A 23,090-nucleotide genomic window follows, 5' to 3' on the forward strand; every position below is an offset into this window, starting at 1 on the left:
ACAGCAGATATTTTCTGAAGGCACAAAGCCTTAATAGCTGCTGATAATTTGTCAGCTTCATGTGCAAACCTTCCAATGAATTACCACTATCAGCTTTCCAATTTTTTTATCCCATTCAGAAACTTTGATGCATTATACTCTATTTCTGAAAAGTCTTCAATAGCAAATGTATTTTTCTTCCTCTTCAATAAAAACTACTGAGCACATTGTACACACAGGTTTCTACATGTACATATAGTTGTATCTTACCCTGTGTACCAATTTCTGCTTTCTACTGGGCAATGTAAGAAGTTTTTAACCTTGGTAATTTAAATGAACTAGCTAGTTCAGTACCTGTGTTGGTTTGAAAGCAAATCCAGTGAGAGACTCCAAGTCAGTAATACAATTTAATAGGAAAAAAGAGGAAAAATAAAATACATGCAATAATACAAAAGAAAAACCACCGACAGAGTCAGAAATACAACCTGACACCCTGTCAGTCAGGGTGTTGGTAGCAGTCCCGTTAAATGGTGGCTGCAGTCCTCCTGGATGACAGATGTGGTTCTGTTGAAGCAGTGCTCCTGGAGAAGGTGCAGTTTTCCTCCAAAGATCCAACGATGATGTGGTAAAGATCCGACTTTCCTCTGGGATCCAGTAGAAAGGTCTGCCCTCGGGTCCCAAACCCCAGTTTTTTATCTAGGTAGGAAAGGCTTGGCTCCTGCCCCTGGTTGGGGCATCTCCCAATGGGATGATGTAATCTTATCAGTCACACAATAGGACTTAATGGCCCATTAACAGAATATATCTTCTGGAGGAAGGATGGGTTGTGAAAAGATAACGATGATATCCCCCTGATCTTATCAGATGGCACATAGGCAGAGGATATCTCCCACAGCGATAAGGATCACCACCCCTCCCACATTTCAACAGATGGTGATAGAATACACATTTTTGCATTGTACCCCAGGGCAGTACCACTTCCTTGTGTCATCGCAAGCAATGTGTTCCTGAAGATCTTGGAGGGCCAGAAGTAGGTGCTAACCTGAACTAGAATGGACTTGGACACCTAAGTGCCTCACTTCTTCTGCTCCAAACAACCCATGCAGTGAATTAGGCAGCCCCTCAGTAAATCAGCCTGATACTATGTCAAAAATGCTCTTAAGTTCCAAAGAAGTATAAGCTAAAAACTTTCTATATCCTTGCAAGAGTACTAGATAAAAACCTGGGATCTCAAGTATAAATCAGTACAAAGCTGCCACCTGAGGCCGTCCATGGCAGAACTCCTAACTTCATGTTCTCTATAAACTTGGATAGATAAAAGGATCTATTAATATTATATATATGAAAAGATTGGCATTTGTAATGTAAAACACAGTGGCTTTTCCTGGGGATTAAAAATACATTAATGCTTATGGAAAGGATGGAAAAAGAGAGAGAGACAGACCTGAATGGCTCTTAGGTGTATTCTGTGGCCCAACACACAGCACCAGGGCTGAGTGTAATAAAGCCCCAGTTACCTAATCTAGGGGAGGATAGCTGGCATCTCCTTCTACCCGATGATTTAATTTGGCCTGTCAGCCAGGGATAATTGGTTTCTGGTTGACTGAAAAAAGTGACAGTGACATCAGCTCCCTGCTACCCTCCATGACTGAAATTCTTGTTGTCTTGTACCAGGGCCTCAGCACTCAGGGCGCTCTGGCAGCTTTACAGGTCTCTCACCAGGCACTGCAATGGAAATGCAGCAAGGTAAGACACAGAGAAACTTTTTCATGCTATTTACTCTATACATTTTCACATTATATTTTTGAGAACCAAGATTATTTCTGTACAGGAAAGTCTGGTTATGCCTGTTTTACTTGATGATTTGATAATATTCTTGCAGTTATGATAGTCTAAGGTAATAAATAAAGCAAGATGTATTGGGAGAGGCAATACCTTTTAGTAACCAGCTAATATAGCTGGAAAAATAAAGATGATTTTAGGCACATGAAGTCTTAAGGTCACGTTCCCAGAGCTGGGGCACTGTTTTTAGTTCCAGTGGTGACATACACCAGCTGAACTAATAAAAGATATTTCACTTCTCCCCAGTTCTTGCCTTGTTTAAAGGAAAATACCTCCGATGCTAGTGGTGCATTATTGCAAAAGGTTTAATGTGCTCTGTTAAAAGCAACAGAAAATAAACATGTTAAGTCTTTGTTTCTTCTTTACACAGCTTCAGGAAGGAGTACAGCTTCAATTAACAGTAATTCTGTGGCACAACTTAAGACTTACATCAGTAGAGGGCAGACAGATATTTCCTCCAGTGCTATTCTCTCTGGTTCAGATTTCCTCTCACCCTCCTTTGCCCTGAGCTGCCAGGCATTAGTGGATCGGGTGGAGCAGGCAGGGATGGCAGGAAAACACATGGGCAATTTTCCTCTACCCAGGATTTTTTCAGTTGCCATATTTTTCAAAGTGTGAAGGCAATGCAGTGCACCTGTGAATCTACCTGTGGAGCTGGCCTAGTACTGAGTTCAGAATTACAAGACCTGGCATTTCTGCTTTATTGTGACAGCAGGGAGTGTTTTGTTCCTGGCCCCTGCTGATTTCACCTCAGGGCTGCACTGCATTAGCATTCCATGACATCTGTTCTGTGGAGTCTGTAGCCATACAGCTCTCTGCAACTTCTACACTGTATGAATTCCCTGAAAAAAGATGGCAGTGGCCAAGATCATTGTTATTCAACTCAGGTCTGCCTAGAGAACACTCCAGAAAACAAAACCCAAGCAGAGGTGGTGTCCACCCTTCCCGGCACTGAACCTCCCGGATGGAACGAGGCAGGCTGATACAGTCAGAGGATCTGACCTCCTTCTCTCCACGTTTCACTTGCTGCACTTCAGAGAGGAGACAAGGGGAGAAGCCTCATCAACATGATTCACATGTCAAACATCCATAATAATGCAACCAGCCTCCAGCTGATTAGTGCCCCAGAGAGTGCTCAATTGAGAGACCAGACCGGGGTGGTCTTTTCATGGCCTATGTGAAAGAATTTCTTGGCAATGGTTCCAGCAATGGACTTTATTCAGCACTGTTGGCTAGAAAACTTGTTGGAGTCTCTAGGCAATCTTATAACCCTTTCACTTCACAGCCTAATTTAAAACATTTGTGTGTATGTGGTGATTGGCAATAAAATACAGAAAAATCTCAGACTAGAGGAAGTATAGGCTTTGTGGGTTCTTCCCTAGGTCCCACCCATCACTGACACATCTGGGATACAAAAAGGAAGAATGACAGCACGGGTCATGTTTCAGCAGTGTCATGCACCATGAACCCATGGCAAATTAGCTATAAAATTCCTAGAGAGAGAGACATTTACCTTAGCAAAAATGTCGTGGCCAAAGTAAAGGCGGCTGTTTGAAGGAGGATGTGAATGTATGTGCTACTAGATTTATAACTGGGTGCTTACAGTGATCAGTTCTTAAGGAATATATTGGCAATAAACTGAAATTACTCACAGACAGGTATTAAAACTTGCATGCTATTTTTATGTAATTTTATTTCTGTTTAGTTGGCAACTAACTGCTTAACTTAAGAGTTGATTCCCTATCTGCTTATTGTTTAAACAGTATTTGATTCAAAAATCTGTCATTTCTAGTTTCACTCAGAAGGGAAGATTTTCAGCTGGAGAACACGTTCTTTAAGATGAAACCACCTCCTTCAACACCAAACTTTCTTCCACAAAGCTACTTCTTAATTTCTAATGATTCAAAACTATTTATTTGATAGATATACTGTTTTCCTGGACAAGTCAAAGCTGCTGCATTTGCAGATTCTGTACAGTAGGTGAGCAAGTGCTTATTCTTTGATTGATGCTGTCTTTAATTAAAGTAAAAGTCAGCTTTATAACCTATGTGGGATAGTCTATTAACTGGCAAGAAAATGTAGCATGAATAAGCATTGGGACACAAGGGATTACTATAGTTAAATTTTGTCTGTACCGCTTGTACCTTTGTACCAACTGCAGAAGACTTAATGCTGAAAGAACCATAATGACCTGAGATTTCAAGGACATTTTGTTTCCAGAGCACAATTATAGAGGCAATGCCAGGCATGGTAATGGATCACTTAGCACTGTACGATTTTTCTTTGAACTAAATCCTTCATGTATCATAAAATAGCAAGAGAAAAAAAGTGTTACCTAGGCTTGTGCTAAGTCAAAATGCCTGCTGAACTTGCACAGTTTGGCAATAAGCTGTAGATGCTTTGTAGACTGCCAAGGAACCACATTGTACTCAACACAGAGTAAATAATAGCAGCAGCAAATAAAGAAAAAAAACAGGTAGTTATCTAGGGGAAAAAACCCAAACCCTTCCCCAAGCCCCCCAACAACACAGAAGAAACTCAGGCCTCTCAGGCCTGGCCCAGGGAGCACTTCCCCAGCTTGGTTATGCTTGCTGGCAAAATAGTTCTCATCAAGGCTGCATTTTTTTTAATGTATTTCACTAACGAAAACTTAGTTTTATACTTTCCAAATGAGGGATTTGCTATGGAAACAGTAAGACCCAAGAAGCCAATTACCCACTAATGATGTTTTTATGTGCTTGCTATTCAGATTAGAGTGAAATGTAAGGATCAGCTTAAAATTTAAAGTGCCTTGCTCTAGCACTTTCTTTTTCCATGCAAAATCAAAATAGAGAAACTTACCAAATAGAGAAACATATTTTTACATTTATGTACATTTTAACAATTCTGCAGAAATAAAAGGTGGGCATGCACAAGGAACCCCCTAAAGGAGCAGATGGCTGAGAGGTAAGTAGATTTTGTATTCAGTGCAAGAAAACCTGAGTAATCTTAATTGCTCTATTTTTATTGACACCATTGTTTCACTGTAGAATAACGGAATAAAAGAACCGATACTACTTAGAATATTATTTGAAACAGTTTGCTATTGGATTAATATTAAAAATGAAAAAAAAAACCCGAACAACAAAAACAAAGCTTAAGTTAAATATTTGTAGACTTCAAGAAAACTGCAGGGCTGTGAGTACAGGCAGTACAGCAACACTCAGGAGGTAAAAAATGCTTTAAGAATTTTCAGTATTTTTATTGTATTTTTATTTAAAAATGCAAGACCTTCGAGCAACACTTTGTTCAGTATCCATTTACAGATCATAAGTACAGAATGCATGTCGAGGAATAAAGTTTAATCCTGCATTAATCCTTCTTTAAGGCTGTCAGGAAAACAAGCTCATTTTCGGTGTCACGTTGTCACTGGCAATCTTGGGGGAGAGCAGCGATGGAGCTGAAGGGACAGAAGGCTGAGGAGCTGCCCCCGAGCCGAGGGGCACCTCTGGGGCTGCTCCTTCTGCCACCCGGGAAGCACAAGAAGAGGGGATTTCATGTCAGGTGCTTCAAAATACTCCAGCAGAAAACAAATCAAAACTCGTATTATTGAACAGAACTACGGGAAGCACGAAAGTCGGGAATTTCACAGGCCCCTACGAGCACTGCTCCAAAGCAGGACACCGCCTCAGTGCGGCACGATGGCGCAGGGAGCGCGGCCGCCCCGAGTGGCTGGCGCTGCTGCAGCGAGCTCTGCCGCTCCTGCCTCGCCGCGCTCACCCCCCGGGCCACGTCCCGCCGCCGGGCCCGTGCAGGGCGCGGCCCCTCCGCTCCCGCCCCGCCCCGCTCGGAAGCGCCGCCGTGACCCCGCTGACGCGGGCGGCGGGCCCGGAAGCGGCGGGCGCGGGGCCGGAGCGGGGGCAGCGGCGTTGGGCGGCCGAGCGGCCCCGGGAGCGCCCGGCGCCGCGCAGGTGCGACGGCCGGGACCGCGGCGGGGCAGCGCGGGGGAGCGGCACGGCACGGGGCGGGACAGCGGGGCGGGCGCGGCCATTTTAAGCGCCGCGGGACCGCGGCGTCCTCCGTGCCCCTGCGCTCGGTGCCGCCGTTCCCGTTCGGGCCGGCCCTGCCCTGCCCTCGGCGGGGGACAAAGGCAGCGCCCCCGGGCCGGGCCGGGGCCAGCGCGGCCGCTCGGCGGGGACAGGCGCGGCAGGGCCGGGCCGGGCGGCGCCGGGCGGGTCCGGCCCGCCCTGAGGAGCAGCTGAGGCGGCTTTGCCCTGTTGGGGTGAGACGGGAAGAGAACGGGCTTCGGTGTAATAATAACAGCAGCGCACGCCCGTCCCGGAGCGGGGCACGGGCTAAATGCGGCCGGGAGCCGAGCGAAGCCAGCCCGGCCGCCGCCTTGCAGCTAATAATAGGCAGCGTCTGCTCCCTGGCTCGCAGCAGGTTATGGTCTGCAATGCAAAGGGATTTTAGTGATTTAATAAAAGCCTCAGTTACGCGGATACATAAAACTAACAGTGGAATGTAGAAAGCGTTATTAAAAATTGAAGTAATGTTTAAGTGCTAAGAGTAATTTTTATCGTAATTCTTTTGCAGAGTATGAAATTACTGTTGCATGTTTTCTTAAGGTCCAGAGCAGAACCGAGTCTTCACGGGAATTCTTCGCTAATCACCTATGAAGCTCCTGATCCTGAAGTTGCACTTTTGCAATGAAGAAAAGGAGACGGCTCGCTGCAAGTCTAAATGAAAAGGTTCGTCTTGGCCATGAGAAAGATACTTCAGAACAGATTCTTGTAGTGGACTGTGCACAACAAATTGTCTCCAAGACTGCAGAAATAGCTCCTGCAGATCAGCTCGAATCTTCCCAAGAACTTTCACCATCACCAGAACAAAGAAAGCTCCTAAGCTCATTGCAATATAACAAAAATCTGCTTAAATACTTAAATGATGATAGACAGAAACATCCATCATTTTGTGATTTACTCATAATTGTAGAAGGAAAGGAATTTAGTGCTCACAAAGTTGTTGTGGCTGTTGGGAGTAGCTATTTTCATGCCTGTTTGAGCAAAAATCCAAGCACCGATGTTGTCACGTTGGATCATGTAACTCATTCTGTCTTTCAACATTTGCTTGAGTTTCTTTACACTTCTGAGTTTTTCGTGTATAAAAATGAAATTCCATTAGTCCTGGAAGCTGCAAAATTTTTAGATATTATAGATGCGGTGAAGTTACTAAATAACGAAAGTGTTTCCAGTGTACAGACTGATGTGGTAACTGATGCACCTACACCAGTAGAAACACTCAGTGAACTGACAGGTAAACTATTAAATAGTCATCAGTGCACTTTTTGTGGTCGAAGTTTCTGTTACAAGAAGTCCTTAGAAAACCATTTGGCTAAAGCCCACCGACCCCTCTCCCTGGAGCAAAAGCATGGGTTAAAAATGGTTGAGAAGGGCAGCTTTTCCACCAGACGCTCCACGAGAAGCCGTAAATGTCCAGTGAAATTCGATATCAGTGACAATGAAAGCGGTGATGCCTCTGACAGCAATTTGGAAAAAGTCAGTTCTGACAAGGAGACATCTGAGAGAAGTGAATTTGAAGACAGTGAAAGTGAGTGCAATGTGGATGAAGACGGGCAGGAAGAGGAAATGTCAGGTGAAGATTCGGAATCTGAAGAGCAAAGCGAAAAGGAACAGAATGATGCTGAAGAGGGTTCTGAGGCAGTTGACTCAATGGGGAATATTCCTGAAGGCTTAGCTCCAGTCATCATTCAAAGCAGTAGCAAAAAACTACTCCAGTGTCCCAAGTGTGACAAAAAGTTTGATCGAATAGGTAAGGGCAAGTTAGGTTGATCTCGTTCATGGTGGTACTGTTTGTGTGGGAAACAAACCAAGCTTTTTTCTCTGTCCTGGAGAGTGAATATGAGAAACTCTGGATCATCTCACTGATCCAGTGTGCTGCTGTTTTCTTGAAATGTATTAAGTTATTACGTCTGTGGTGCTAATTATCTGAGCACGTTATTTTAAAAATCTGCAAATGCTGCATTTATTTCTCTTCCACTGCTCTGGATTCTGGTTGTTAGCAGTGTATAAAAGCACAGCTACTGTGGAGAAGTAAATGGCCTGTGAGTATTTAGGGTTGGAATGGTGCGTTTTGGTTCTGCACACATTGGAAGCTCTTTTCTTTTTGTACTTTGATAACTTATAATTCTAGTTCTGTGCTCAAAAAAATCCATTACAAGCATACCTTAAAACTAGCGATACATAAAGTTTTTCTTTATAAGCTTGTATTACAATGGGCAATTGACTAATATGTTTAAATTATGAACTTCTGTAGCTCATAAATTTACACTACTATGCAACAGCATGCATGTATGTTCTACAGAGAAAAAAAGTAAGATCTAGTGCAAAGCAGTGAGGCTGCTATAGACTCGAGGTAGATTTATATACAGGACAGAATTTTGTCCTCAGAAAAAAACTGGCAGACAGAAGAAGGGAATACAAGCCATGTGAAAGAAATGAGAGAGTAGCACTTTTATTTCTGGCAGTGTGTTGGATCCCAAATACAGGTAAAATGTGTACAATGTATCTTTCATTCAGTGTTCTGCTATTTGAAAGTACCTTAAGATTACCAGTTTGTTGTGAGGCTGTTCCCTATTCTGCAGAGGTACTTATGATCAGTGTAGTGAAAGAACAAGACTGTAACTTGCAGTGTTTAAGAACAGATGTAGGGTTGAACCCTATGTTGCAGGGTTGAATAAAAGTGACTTGTAACCCTTGCACGGACTTACAGGAAGATGGAAGTGTTTGGAGGGACCTTGGATCACATAGGTGAGCACTGGGCAGTTTTCAGTGGTGTAAGCCAGTAGGAATCTTTAGATGCATGTGGAGGGTGCTTAGAGCTTGACTACATGTGAGAGAGATTATGGAGCAAACCCCAGACATGCCTGTTGCAGATGATACGTGCTGCAGTTCATGCTAACAGATTTGACTTCGTTGTGCAGGCAAATACGAGAGCCACACACGTGTCCACACGGGTGAGAAACCTTTTGAATGTGATATTTGTCACCAGCGCTACTCAACCAAGTCCAACCTGACAGTGCACAGAAAGAAACACTCCAGTGACACTGACTTCCATAAGAAGGAACACAAATGTCCCTACTGCAATAAGCTGCATGCAAGCAAAAAGACCTTAGCGAAGCACGTGAAGAGGCAAGTATGGCATAATGTGTCTGGCATTTCTGAAGAAGCATTTTTTTCATTTTAAAAGTGAAGAAAAGCAGATACATAAACACAGCATATTCTGCATTGTTTTTATAACTACTTCTTCAAATAACTGCCTTTTCAAAGGGTATGGGGCTTAGCAATGTCACCTAACCTGCTGTAAGAAATAGCAGTAGTGTTTGTATGGGGGTTCTGCCAAAAGTTTTTATTACAAATTTTAGACTCTTTCAGATGAGCTAGCACAGTCAGAACACATCAGGCTTAAAAATTACCTGACTGCTTTTAATTTGAAGGCAGAGTAAAATCCCTTCGTTCGTTTTAGATGTCAGTGCTTTACTGTTTATGGTAATGGATGTCTAAACCATTTCTGTGCAGTTTCTTTGAGATGAATAATTTATGCCAGGTCTAATAAGGTATTATTATTTACATACTTATTTTAAAATGTCTCTTTGTAAATATCCATAAGTTGGAACTGCCTTCTGTCTTATCCAATGTTCTATGAGGTTCTACGGGAGTCCATAGTCAATGCTGCTTTCCAGTTACTTGTGCCATTGGAATTGTTTCACCGTCAGTATTCTGCCAGTGTGGTGATCAACTTCCATGACATATAAAGCTTAGAAATAGATATTTAGTATTTGGATTATCTTCATCTTGGAAAGCCATGACTACTTTAAATTTCTGTCTTTCTCCTAGATTTCATCCAGAGAATGTACAAGAATTTCTTTCTATCAAGAAGACAAAGAGTGAAGGTTGGAAATGTGATGTAAGTAATCCTTCAGTACTTTTGTTTTTCTCATACGGAGTTTACTTTCTGTGAACCTTAATGAAAATCTGGTATGTGTTATTGTGAAATCTCAGAAAGCTTTCTAAGGGATGGTTTTCCTCTATCTGCTGATTTAAGGACTGAACTTTGTCTATATGTACAGCCTCTGGTTGAATAAATAATCCCAATTTGAATTCTAAAATAGTTAGAGGCAGTATTTTTTCAAATACATCAGTTTACAGATTATTACACTTGAGTGTTATGAATGCTTTAAAAACAGTATTTGCTCTCCTGTGAATTACACACATCAAGCATTGACCATAAAGTATATTGTTATTGGAAAAATCTCTCAATTGTGAAGAAAATACATGTTAAATATGAAACACTTTCTCATTTAGCTGCATATGCATGTCAACAGAGTTGTAAATTTGTGCTATATTTATCTCTAGTTCTAAAATCATAGAATACTTTCCTTGATTTTCCCTGGGAAAAATATGAATATGTGAATATGTGAAACTACATCTGCTCTAAAGAGTTTGTAGAATTTCCATCATCTATGTGTATGCTGCCAAATGATGTTTCAAGGTTTCAGATGTGGGGTTTTGTTGTTGTTTTTTTTTTTTAAAGGGAATTAGTTTCCTTTTTTTTTTTTTTAGGGCAGCTGTTTTGTTTATCCAAGCTTCTGTATGCTGTTGTGTGTCTGTAATATTAGAGGCTGTAACATAATTACTAAACTTGCTTCATTTGGGAACCCTTCACTTGTAAACACATACAGAAGGAAGTTGGGAGATAGATAGCTGTAGTAATTTGTATTGTTTATTGTGTAGCTGGTGGGATCGTGGTTCAAGGTTATTACATGGTTCATTAAAGGATGTTATCTTCCAGGTGAAGTTGTATTGTGTGAATGTGTTACAGATTCTGTTTGATACTAGATAAGAAACGTTTTAATGGTGGGAATCAATTGTGCAACATTGTTGACATTCATTCTGAGAGAGTCTGTTACCAGATGAGTAATTTGATGAGCTCCTCTTCCTGGTTTGTGAGTTTATTTTTTTAATTAAAAATTGTAAGTAGAAATTTTTAAAGAAGTGAGCTACTGCTCCTGTACAGCTCATGTGCATTGAAAATTGAGTTGAATTAAAAGCAGGTAGAATTCAAACTTTTACAGCAGTTGGACACTGAACAGGACCCATGGGTGCTGTGCTGTGACTTTGTTTTCAGTTTGTGTGGTGTGTTCTGAGGGCAAAGGTACCACAGAGCTAAGCTGCAGGATTCACTAAGGTTATTTGTTTATACTGTAATCTGTTTGTGAACAACAAGATTTGCTTATCATATTTTAATCCTTGAGGAATATGAGCAAATTTACACAAACAATAGATATTGGTAGTAAGGAAAAGCAAGAGGGCTATTATACTTTGTGCAAATATGGGATTTTCTTACACCTATATTTAACATTAATGAATTTTAAAACAAACAAAGCTGCTGGTTTTGATTTTTTTTATTCATGTGTGCTCTGTGAAGCTGATTGCAGGAGTTAATGTGTGGGAGTTGTAGTGCTCAGCTGAGCTGTCATAAACAGCAGGAGTCTCACAGGGGAGCACTCTTGGTTTATGTTGAAGCATAGGACCCTGGTGATAAATTGTAATACCTGGTTTAAATGCCTAAATTTGAGCTGTGGATTAAATTCTGTAATTGCACTGCATGCTTACTTAAGTCGCTACTAATAATTCCTGAACATTTATGTTTTGGTTGATCTGAAAGCAGTTCTAAAGAGCACATGTAATGTTAGGCTTGTGATGGTCCTGTAGTTCTAAAATGCATTTTGAGTTATATTTCTTTGTTGGTATTGGCATTTTCTCTTTAATACTTGCTGTCAGAGAATTTCCCAGAGGAAATAAAGAAACAAGTATGACTCTGGTTCTACAGTAGCTTATACTGCAATAAATTTTACCATGGTCCAACTAAACTGTTTCAGCATCCAAAACCAAGCCAAAGCTATTTGCTTTTTTCCATTGGGTTATTTTCTGCTGAGTTACTGTGTTCAAACACTCTAGGAAAGGGGTCTGGGAAGTGCTGGAGTCAGCAGAAAGGAGGAGGAACATGTAACTGCATGCAGGAGCTGCTAGTGGTTGATTTAGGCTGCCATGGATCTGCATCCTAATCTAGTCCACTATGGCTTATGTAGAGCACAGGTTGGTTTGGATGTTGACTGCAAGGCTTTACATACTGGCATGGAGCAGGTTTTTGAAGAATACATGTTTAACTTTACATTGGTGCAGAGAGCAGATGAAATAAACTGTTGTATGAGTTTATGAATAGGAAAAGAATCTGGCTATAACTGATGTATTTTTGACAAAGTGTGTTATCATTTCAGATTTGTAAGAAATCTTTCACTCGAAGACCTCACTTAGAAGAGCATATGATCCTTCACTCTCAGGATAAACCCTTCAAATGCACTTACTGTGAAGAGCATTTCAAATCCCGGTTTGCACGACTGAAGCATCAAGAAAAATTCCATCTTGGTATAGAAACTTCCTTCTGACATGTAAACACTAGATTTAAAGTAAAACATTCCCCCACCATTTTATGTCCTGGTCAGTCTGCTTTCCACCCCACCTCCTTCTACAATTCCCTCTTCCACTTTTGGGGGAGAGTTGTTTGAGGGTTTTTTGTTGGTTGGGTTTTTACTTTTGTGTTCAGCTGTCTTTTTGAGGCATTCTCTTGTACCCAAAAAGAGGTCAGAATTAAGGTTAGTTTGGTTTAAACTTTTTTGCACAAAATTGCTTCTCATCTAGGGAGTTAGATTTTTCCTGAAGTTTTCAAAAGACCTTTTCCTCCTGAAGCATTCTGCAGACTTTTTTGTACTACTGATTATTTCTGCTGAGTAGGAACTAGATGAGTGATAAGAATTTTTTATTTCAAGTGGTCCAAGTGGGCTTAATTGCTTTTGACTATGAATTCTACATTTTTGCTTTCCAGTCATGAAATTTGCCAAAATGCCAAGTTGTAGAAGTAACTTAGCAGAAAGCTCACAAAATCTAACAAACTGTGCTGACTGTACTGAAGATGAATAATTTGTTAAGCAAAACTTTTGCTTTGTAAATTGATGAGGTTTTTCATAAGTAACCAGTCTGGGCTTGTTGTTTAGTTTAGCTGACAGTTAATCCTACTCTGTGTGTGTGTCTCCCTGCAGGGCCTTTTCCTTGTGATATTTGTGGCCGCCAGTTTAATGACACAGGGAATCTGAAACGCCACATTGAATGTACTCATGGGGGAAAGAGGAAATGGACATGTTTCATCTGTGGGAAATCCGTCAGGGAACGGTAAGGACTTGGCTGACTGCTTGAACTTCAGCAGAGCACAGCAATATTTAGCATACTTTGTTTGCTGTTGAATATGCTTGGAGTTTTTAGCATAAATGAGACCATTTCAGAGCATTAGTATGTTAATAGGTAGTGTCAGAGCCACAGGTAGCATGGGATTTTCTGGTCACCTCTACAATTAAGGGTGACAGCTGTAGGTAATTAATTATGAAGTGCAAATATATTAAGAAAAGTCTTACCTCTCATTCATTTCACTTAAGTTTCTTAACAGTAAGAAATTTAAGTTTCTGTTGTGCAAAAACATCTTGCAATTTTTTGGGAAAGATGTTTTCTGTAATGTATGTTTTCCAAATTTAGATTTGGACATTGTTTTATTTCTTTCTTGATACTGTTTCTAGACCCAGTTGGTTCAGTAAATAGGTTGCCAGACTCTCTTTGAATGCATGTGTTGGTATGTATATCTGAATTTATACAGTCATCTGCTTATATTGTGATCCATCACAGTAAAAGAAATTGAGAAAATTATAGTATGCTTCACTTTAAAGAGGCAGGGACATTGCTTAAAATTAAATTTTACTGCCTTTGTTAAACAGAACAACTTTGAAAGAACATCTGAGAATTCACAGTGGAGAGAAGCCTCATCTTTGCAGTATTTGTGGGCAGAGTTTTCGTCATGGAAGCTCCTACAGGTATAGATTTTTATTAAACAAGCTTCTAAACTGTTTTGCATATTTGGTGATATATATGCATTCATGTTATTGACATAATTCTTTGTAATGTATGTGTTTGATGCACTCTGCCTCTGAGAGCATTAGTCAATGTTCTAAACATCTTTCAATTTTAAAAATATATTGCTAATCTGTGAGAATTGATTTAATTTGTAATACATGAGTGGCTTAAACACAAAACCTCCTAAAAATCTTTTCTCAAAGTTGAGTTTTTTGCACATGTAAAACTTCTGTGTTTTTGTTATTCAAAGAGAAAATAAGCAGAGGACTGAAATATTCCACTTAATTAATTTCAAATAAGAGAGTTCAGGGCAGTTCTCTCTTGATTTCTAAGAGCAATTCAGGTGCATCTCAGCTGCAAGTTACTTCCTGATACTTATGTGAAGCATTAAAGACTACATTTTCTGCTATTTTGCATTGAATTGGCAGTACAGATTATGATAACAAAATTACATTTTATGGTCATGTTTATGACTAAATATGCAGACTTCATCTAAGAGTGCATCATGATGACAAGAGATATGAATGTGAAGAATGTGGGAAAACGTTTATTCGGCATGATCATCTGACAAAACACAAAAAAATACATTCAGGTAGGTATTTTCTTTGGAAATTGACTTCAAACTTACTATTTTGAAATAAAACCAAATAAAAAGTTCATTATGGATTTTTTTCAGTACATGCAATGTTTTAGGCCTGATAAAAGTTCCTGCCACTCTTTATAAGGTCTACTAAAGTAAAGTTAATCTTACATGTTTTAAAGGTTTAAAAGCCAAATATTTCCTCCATGATACCATAGACAGCCAAGGGACAGTCAAAAACATGTAACAATGAATTGCTTTAACAATCATAAATACAAAAAGCAAAAGTGAAAAAGGAGGATTTTTTAATGATTTCAGATTTCTTTTTTTTAATAGCAATTGTGTGAAACTTTATTGCCACAACACAGAAGAAGCTGTCAGAGTCTGTCAAAGTTTGTACACTGATCACGTCAATGTAAGAACATCAGAGAGGTGTTTCTGAAGTCTCTCTTGTGGGAAAGAGGGAAAAAAGGTTGAGAGAATCAGCCCTAGGAACACATGGGGATGATCAGGAGGAAGAAAAAAAATCTGTTGCTGTGAGAACAAAAGGTTATGAAATGTATAGGAAGAGCAAAGATTCACCAGTGAGTTTTTCACAACAGAATCTAGAGGAAATATGAAATATGACCTTCTAGGAGGCAAAATACTTTCTAGGCAGCATGGAAGTATGAAAGTGATCAGAGTCTAAACTTCTTGAGTCTTTATGTGAAAGACAGCTTCTTTCCTGCTAGTTGAAATCATAATGTCTGCTATGAAATAAAGAAATCTTTGAAAACTCCCAAGTACCAAAAAAAAAAGAAAAAATCCTCTTTTCTGCTCTATTTGCTTTTCCCCCCCTCTAGAAAGTTACATTCTTTGACTGTCCACACCCCTATTTATATGAGAAGAAATATTCTGCCACTTTGTGGAAGATCTCAAGATGACTAAAAAGCCTCAAGATACTTTTAAACAGCAGCATAAAACAAAAAGGTAACTATGTCCATCAGGATGATTAAAATGATAAATACTGAGGTGTAATTTTAAATTATACAAATCAGTAGCTGAGAGTAATTGGTATGTTTCAATAAGCTTCTCTTCTCCTTAAAACAGCTGAATTATTGAAGGCACCACACTTTAGGTCATGATAAAGATAATATATTCCCAGTCATTCACTGGTACCTCCCAGGCAGTGAGTGTTTGGGGAAGTGTCTCTTCACTTGGAACACAAAGCTCTTTGTAGCAATGACAGGGACTAGTCCTGTATAACAAGTGGTAAAATTCTTACTCTGATAGAACCACCATGCTTCCTAAATTTTCTTCTTTAATAAGAGAGAATCCTTCTCCAGGTGAGGTATGGAAAGGCTTGATTGGCTGAACTTTGAGAACATGATTATAGGTCATAGACATTTCATAAGTTCCAAAAAGATTGAACCAAAATTTATTGAATTTTGCCCTTGTAGGTGAAAAAGCACATCAGTGTGAGGAATGTGGAAAATGTTTTGGCCGTCGAGATCACCTTACTGTTCATTATAAAAGTGTTCATCTGGGAGAAAAAGTTTGGCAGAAGTAAGTGTGGGGTTTTTACAACTGCATAAGTTCTTCTGTACTGTAACTGATTTTGTTGGGATTTGCATGTGTGAGCAGAACTCTGCTAATCTATGTGTTTGTCATGCCTGTACCTCAGGCTTCATAGAGATATTACTGTTTGAGGATGTCAGAAAATTGCCTCCACAATTTAAGCTAGATATTTTCTTTGTAGGAAAATTAATTTACAATTAAGTAAATAAAAGCGTTAAAAAGGATCAGATTTTAATTTGTCAATTATCTGTCTCAGTGTTATTCTTAATTGATGGTTTGCTGTAATATTCTCATTGCAGACTAGTTAAAACTGAATTATTAGTCATGTAAACACTGGGAGAATTATCTCACATATAAGGTATTTTAGAAGCTGGCAGCAGATGAGTGGCTCTGAAAGAAGATAAAAACTTTGAAACCCAAGTTGTTTCTCTAACCTGAAAATGTAATAGGGTTTTAAAACTCTTGGGCTCTAAAAATAAACCTCTCAGACATTTGAAATAAACAGCTCTTGTTTTTCAAATGATGTGTTTTAGCTGTTAGCACTCATTAGGATTATGTAGAAGCCATTAAAGATGTGTCTGACTTAAAAGTACAGTACATTACTTATTCTGTTTTTTCCCTTGGTGGGTGTAGCCTACCTAGAAATTCTGCCATTCCTAGAACCTTATTTATGGTGTAATTCTGTCAAAGTAAAAGCTTCTTGTGAGTGTTGGGCAAAAAAATGTTACTTAAGAAGATTTTTTGGGGTTAAAAAAGAAGTTTTAATGGCTTTTGTTCTTTGAATAATTAGTGCCATCCCGACAGAGAGTAAAATTGAATATTGAAAAGAATCTAATTGATCTTATGTAGATGCCAGCAAATAGGAACTTAAGTGAGGAAATTTGGAAAGTTTGGTATTTAGCTATTTTGCTGTTAAAGATTTCAGAAATTACTATAGACGTAACTTTACTGTTAATTGGTTACAAAAAAAATAACATTAAATATCTTTTTTTTCTTTAAAGATACAAAGCAACATTTCACCAGTGTGAAGTCTGTAAGAAAGTTTTTAAAGGGAAATCAAGTTTGGAAATGCATTTTAGGACACATTCAGGTAAAAAGAAAATAAACCTCCACTACACCACAAAACATGTAGGAATGTATTTTTATGCATCAGTATTAATTCTGTTATTTTTTTTCATTATGGTTGTTGAGCATTCAGGACAAGAGTAGGAGAAAGCAGCAAGATTTTATTCATTGTCATATATTGGCCATTCCTGATTACTGTTTTATGATTGTTACTGATAATCTCAGTTCAGGTTTGTGGGACACTTTTTGCACCTCCTCCTTTAACTCACTGGTATGTGTGTTCTTGCCAAATTGACCAGACCTTCCAAATGTTTTTGTGCTCCAGAGATTACTGCATTTCAAGCAGTAATCTAAACAAGGTGTGAACTCCCTTTGGAAAGGGTTATGTCCTTTCTGTTTGACTCTGTTTTTCCTGCCTTGTGTTTAGGAAAATCATTGTCTTTTGAAGTATATAGATGTACAAACTGAACTCCTTTAATCCCAGTGTCGTATCAATTCTGTTATTTTTAATTTAGTTTGTATTCTAACATAAGTTCAGAGTATTAAGAGAATTGTGTGTCAGGAGAAGAGTATGCAAGTATAACTCTTAAACAGATTCCTGATGACTCTCTGGATTCCAGAATAGATACTGAACTTAGTTTGTTTTCAGTAAAATTGTTTTATAGTAGGTCTTGATGCCAGTAATCCATGGCAGGTATTTGCATATTTATGTGTGATTTGATGTTACTCAGAATAACTAATGGTTGCTTCTCTGTCTTTACAGGTGAGAAGCCGTACAAATGTCAGATCTGCAATCAGTCTTTCAGAATTAAGAAGACATTAACGAAACACATGGTTATTCATTCAGATGCTCGACCTTTTAACTGCCAACACTGCAATGCAACATTTAAACGGAAAGACAAGCTGAAGTATCATATTGATCACGTTCATGGATCTAAGGCTGCAGAAGAGGCATTGGCATCTTCTCCAGAGGAAAAGCTGGTCTCCTTACCAGTGCAGTACACCTCTGATGACAAAGTTTACCAAACCGAGGCTAAACAGTACGTGGAACAGTCCAAAGCATATCAATCAGAAGCCAAAACTTTGCTGCAGAATGTATCCCCAGAAGTGTGTGTGCCTGTGACTCTGGTCCCTGTCCCCATGCCAGACCCCCAAGCAGAGCTGGTGCAGCACAGTGCTCAGTCCCACGGCATGCTTCCCCCGCAGCCGGAGCAGCCGGATTATCAGCGAGCAACGGAGCTCTCCTTCCTCGAGAAATACACCCTGACTCCTCAGCCTGCAAATATTGTGCATCCTGTGAGGCCTGAGCAAATGCTGGATCCTAGAGACCAGTCATATCTTGGAACTTTACTGGGGCTAGATACAACTCCGACTGTACAGAATATTTCAAACAACGAACATTCATGAGCAGACCATAACATTCCACCGAATTTGCTAAGCCGTCGGCCACCAGAAGGCTGCTGATGGCAACTAAGATTTATATTTTATATTTTATTTGGACTCATTAAGTCTTCTGCATAGTTTTGGGAAAACAATTTGTTTACATAATATTTGAACATTTAGGCACATTTTGATGCATACAAAAGAGTGTTTCTTGTGATTTTAAGAGTTTTTAAAAATCTTATAGATGGTCTTTTAAAAATAATGCTCTGAAATATGTTTTAAGGATAGTGGCTGAACATGTAATTACATATCTGGCTATTAATTTTAAAAAAATTGTTTGCCTTTCTGCATCTCACTTTGAGTTAATGTTTTAAGTGGAATAGAAAGCATTCTAAAAGAATAAGGACTATTTAAAATCAATGAAAATTTGTAAGGGCAGGCAGGGCTATGAAACACAAACTTTGAATTATGTTTCACACAGAAATTAATATATAATTTCCTTGAACCTGAGGCATTTTTGGAAGGATTTAAAGGTGGCTGGACTCTGGAGCCTAGCCAGTGAACACAGGCACTATGTTCTTCTGAAAAGTGATTTATGACACTTTATGAAGACACTAAACAAGATGTTCGATGATCCCCTGAGTACAATTAGGCTGCCTAAATTTGGCTTCTTAGTTCTTTGATCTCTAATATTGAATAATGTGGGAAGAGCTAGACAATGGTATTGTCTAATTTTCTACACTTAGTTCTATATAATTTTAAGGTGCATTTTTTTCTTGCTTTTTCAATCTTCTTTCTCTTCTAAAGTGTACCCCACACTATAACTTCGAAAGAAATGGGAGTAATTGCAAGGTCGTTTTAATCCATGAACAATCACAAAGGATTGGTATGGTTTACCCTTGCTAGAGCATAAATGATATCAGGGTCCCACATTAATGTGCCCATTTTCAGGTTATCTGAGATAGAGGAGAAATTTAAAGACTGTTCCAGAACAGTATTTAATTTCTATTTTTTTTTAAAAAATCAGTAATTATAAATCTCATGTGAGTTGCTAATTAAATTGTTTTGTTTCTCACTTTCTTGTACTGTGTTTATAAACCAAAGTTAAACTCTTGAGAGTATTTTATGTCTAATTATTTTTAGCTCTTTTTTTACTAGACATAAGGGTTTTTTTCAAAAAAACCCGTTTGGAACTACAAGTCCGGTGTCACCATGAAATCTAGTATAGTTTAGCCTCATCTAGCTTTCTCTTTTAAGTCTACTTTGAAAATAATTATTCTGTGTTTGTTTGGTGAATATGATGCCAAAGAAAGTATCTGAAGTAATTTTATTATCTTCATAATTCCTCACAAGAATTGCATAAAAAGACTCGCATCTTACTAAGATGAGAATCAAGATTGAAATTTTCCCCCAGTTTTCCCTAGTCTTAAATTATTATCTCAAAGAATCTTTAAAACGGGAAACTGGATTTATGTGTATTGTTGTAACTGTTAAATTTATTCAATGACCTGAGCACAAGGGGGTTGTGGTGATAAGGTGACTCTCTTATCACAGTTCTACAAACTCTCAAGTGGCACAGATCATTTGAGATTGTATTCAGATACTTTGGTGTTAGATTCTATTAATCATCTACTTCATTGTTGAGCAGTTTGCAGGAGAGGGGCCAGAACTGCCTGAATGTTCATATTTTGAAGCTTGTACCCTAATGGATTCTTAACCTAAACACACCAAAGATTTCTGTTAGCTGTTAAATAGTGGCAGAGTTATAGAATTTTAAGTGTTACCAATATTTTAAATAGGACTTAGCCAAAGAAGCACAATAGAAGTCCTAAACTTTAAAAGTTCAGTTTCTAAAACAGGACTACTAACTGTTCTATGTTTGTATCTCTAAAGTAAAATTTAGAGCTGTGCTCTGGGAATGTTCAGACTGACATGCTGTAAATAGATCTGGGAAGAAGCTGAAGACTAGCAAATACACAGCAATAACAAGGCCATTGAATGCCACCTTCTGAAAGGACACTATCAAGTACTACCCTTCCTGCTTTCTTAACTCCACCTTTCATCTCCTTTCCAAATAAAACTGTTTCTGTCACCTTTACACTCCATGGCTTGAAAATGGCTGGTTTATGTGTGGTTTTCAAGTCTACATGTGTGTATCATATTCATACTATTCATGTGCACATGAAAAATGTTTTCTATTGCATTTGTAATTGTACTGTTGAAAGTAACCCAACATCAGTGGTGTCAGTGCAGTGCTCAGACTAAAAGCCTAATTCTTTGTTATTTCTTGTCTTTTCTGTCCTCCAGTAGAAATAAGTATTGTAGGACAAAACAGTAGCTTCAAAGTGGTTGGTAAATAATTGTTTCTTTTAAAGTCCAGTCTGTTTGGAGGGCACTCTAGGAAAACACTGAAATGGAATTTGGAGCATATTTACTTGATAATGTCCTTTTAAAAATTATTTCATAATTGTGCCTTTTATATCTATTCTAAAGAATGCTTTTTTTCTCTAGTTGAGTTGTTTATTCAGAAAACATTAAGGTCAATAACTTTTAAAGGGCTCCATGTTTGTGCATACCCGACAAGAAGTGGACTATAAAAGGACTCGTTTTTCAGAAAAACGAGTGTGCTCTTTGGGTGACCAGAATTACTAGTCATTCCTGGAAAAAATTACCTACTAGTTCTTTGGTGTTCTTTTGTTTGCAGATAACCCTACTAGTTAGTTTGTACCTGCTGGTCAGGCTGGATCATTGCCAGTTGACAGTGAAAGACAATAGGAAAGCTTATGTGCTAGATACATAGTTTTTATTTTTATTTAATATCATGAGCTATAATTTGTATGGCTTTACATCTACTTAAAATTCATATATGAGCAAAGTAAATTTTTATGGACTGGGACTTCGTTTGGTAGGTGAAAGTATCCGGTTTCTGCTTGATAGAAGATGGTCCCTGTTAGGAGGACTGGGGTGGAAGGGCAGAGGTCTGCACCTCACAGCTCGTGGGTTGGAACTCCTTAGTGTGTGCTCCCCCCGTTTCAAAATGTGCTCAGCAGAGAGTGTTTGTGCTGTTGATGTGCAGGGGGCGTTTACAATCAGTGTTTTATCTGGCAGTCTCTAGATCACTTGAGTGTTTGTTGCCAAAGAAGGAAGAAGCAGGTATCTCTTAAAAAGATCTCTAAAGAGTGTTTGTTTAGTGGCACATTGCAAAAAGTTGGTATTTTCCACATGCTGACCTTTGGAGGAAGAGTACTCCAGGCTGCTGCATGGTTCTGAGAACTTACTGCACTCGTTCTGTTCAAACATTAAATTCTCTATTTTTTTGCTATACAAATTTCTGGTTGTAGACTGGGTTACTGCCTTTAATTCTTTTAGTGAGTTCTATGTTCAGTTTATTTATTTATATTGGAATTTCCTCTTTGAGCACTGACACTTTTCTTACAGAGGTGTATCCTTCATGGGTTCTTTTCATGCTGAATATCAATCATTGTAATGGTGAAGATGTTTTTCTGTAAGGCGGTGGTTTCCTTAAAATTATAGTGCTACTATAGTCTGGATTATAATTCCAGTAGTTGTTCCTAAAGGTGGGTCATGCCAGACCACAATGACAAAAGATGTATTTGTTGTCATCAAAAAGCTGAGCTTATTTCCCTATAAGAAATGTGAAAGAGCCTCCAGAACTGAAGAACGCTTCCAAGGAGTCACCTCTCAATGTGCTTGATCAAACATGAAACGTGTTATGGACTACTAAGAAATAAATGACCCTCAAGTTTTTAAATTTAAAGTAACTTCTGTGTAGGAGTTAATGAATGTAGAATTATGAATTAATTCTGTTTTAGGGGAATAATGGGGTTTTTTTTCCCCTGATAACAATAAAAAATATGTGAAATGTTTCTGTGTGGAACGCACAAGCCTACCTGGTCGAGGCTGTGTGTTCCCCATATGCCTGAGGCTAAAGGGAAGCAGAGTTTCCCAATTTATCTGTAGGTCCTTGTGACTCTTGTCCTGAGGGATCTTGCTCTCCAGCAGTCTCACAACAGTTTGGTTATTTCATCGTGTGCATCAAAGAATGTCACTGGCAGAACGTAATGCAGGGCGGTCACCTTGGTTAAGGCCAAAAGGGTCTTTTTCATGGTTCATTAGAAATGTTTTGGTTTAAAAGGTTTTGATGGATTAAAGGTTAAAACGACAAAGTTTTTTTTAATCCCCTATAACCATTTTGATCATGTTAAATGTTGTTCCTTTTATATGAAAGAATGAGGTGAAAAGAACTCAATATTTTGTCACTGGTATATTGAGATAATGTGCTTTAAATGTGATCTGTACAGGTTGGTATTTTAGATGGAAGTCTTTAAAGTTGTCTTTTTAGGGGAAATCCTCTGCTGTAAGGAAAAGTTAGGAAGTGTACTGTAAATGTAGAAGTACTCAGTCCTATGTGTAATTTTGTTTGCTATGGAGAAAGTAAAGTTCCTTTGTCTTAACATTGTGTGCTTCACAGGATTTCTTGCAGGGGTGCTTGCACTAGGCTTTGATTTCTGCCCCCTTTCGTTTTTAAACATGGTGAAAACACAGTATTCTGTGTGTCTTTCAGTTTGAAAGCTCATGAAATTGAAACAGCTGAGACCGATGTTTCCATCAGATTGTGTCTCACTACTTTTGACTTTAAAGTATTT

At 38.8% G+C, this 23,090-nt stretch overlaps 1 protein-coding gene and 1 long non-coding RNA gene across 2 annotated transcripts in view; both read left to right on the forward strand.

The window, feature by feature from the left end:
• LOC148222848 (uncharacterized) overlaps positions 1–5,476 on the forward strand; it is a 31,963-nt gene extending 26,487 nt beyond the window's left edge. The window contains exon 3 of the long non-coding RNA XR_015805498.1: positions 1,654–5,476. This is a non-coding gene — a long non-coding RNA (uncharacterized LOC148222848). The remainder of the gene's footprint in view (positions 1–1,653) is intronic.
• Positions 5,477–5,702: 226 nt separating this feature from the next.
• On the forward strand, positions 5,703–22,898 carry ZBTB41 (zinc finger and BTB domain containing 41). The gene is made up of 11 exons (XM_014885792.2): positions 5,703–5,771; positions 6,429–7,632; positions 8,804–9,011; positions 9,717–9,786; positions 12,161–12,308; positions 12,980–13,109; positions 13,703–13,798; positions 14,324–14,430; positions 15,858–15,963; positions 16,977–17,065; positions 17,804–22,898. Exons 2-11 carry the CDS (start codon positions 6,510–6,512, stop codon positions 18,445–18,447), a joined length of 2,721 nt encoding a protein of 906 aa, XP_014741278.1. The 5' UTR covers positions 5,703–5,771; positions 6,429–6,509; the 3' UTR covers positions 18,448–22,898.
• The last annotated feature ends 192 nt before the right edge of the window (positions 22,899–23,090 follow it).

This window comes from Sturnus vulgaris, chromosome 9 (genome assembly GCF_052056855.1).
Source record: "Sturnus vulgaris isolate bStuVul1 chromosome 9, bStuVul1.hap1, whole genome shotgun sequence".
Lineage (NCBI taxonomy): Eukaryota > Metazoa > Chordata > Aves > Passeriformes > Sturnidae > Sturnus > Sturnus vulgaris.

Coding starts and splice junctions, on each gene's coding strand:
- ZBTB41 (XM_014885792.2), top strand. CDS start 6,510: ATGAAGAAAAGGAGACGGCTCGCTGCAAGTCTAAATGAAAAGGTTCGT. Junction 14,431..15,857: donor ACACAAAAAAATACATTCAG/GTAGGTATTTTC, acceptor TTGCCCTTGTAG/GTGAAAAAGCACATCAGTGT. Junction 15,964..16,976: donor GGAGAAAAAGTTTGGCAGAA/GTAAGTGTGGGG, acceptor TTTTCTTTAAAG/ATACAAAGCAACATTTCACC.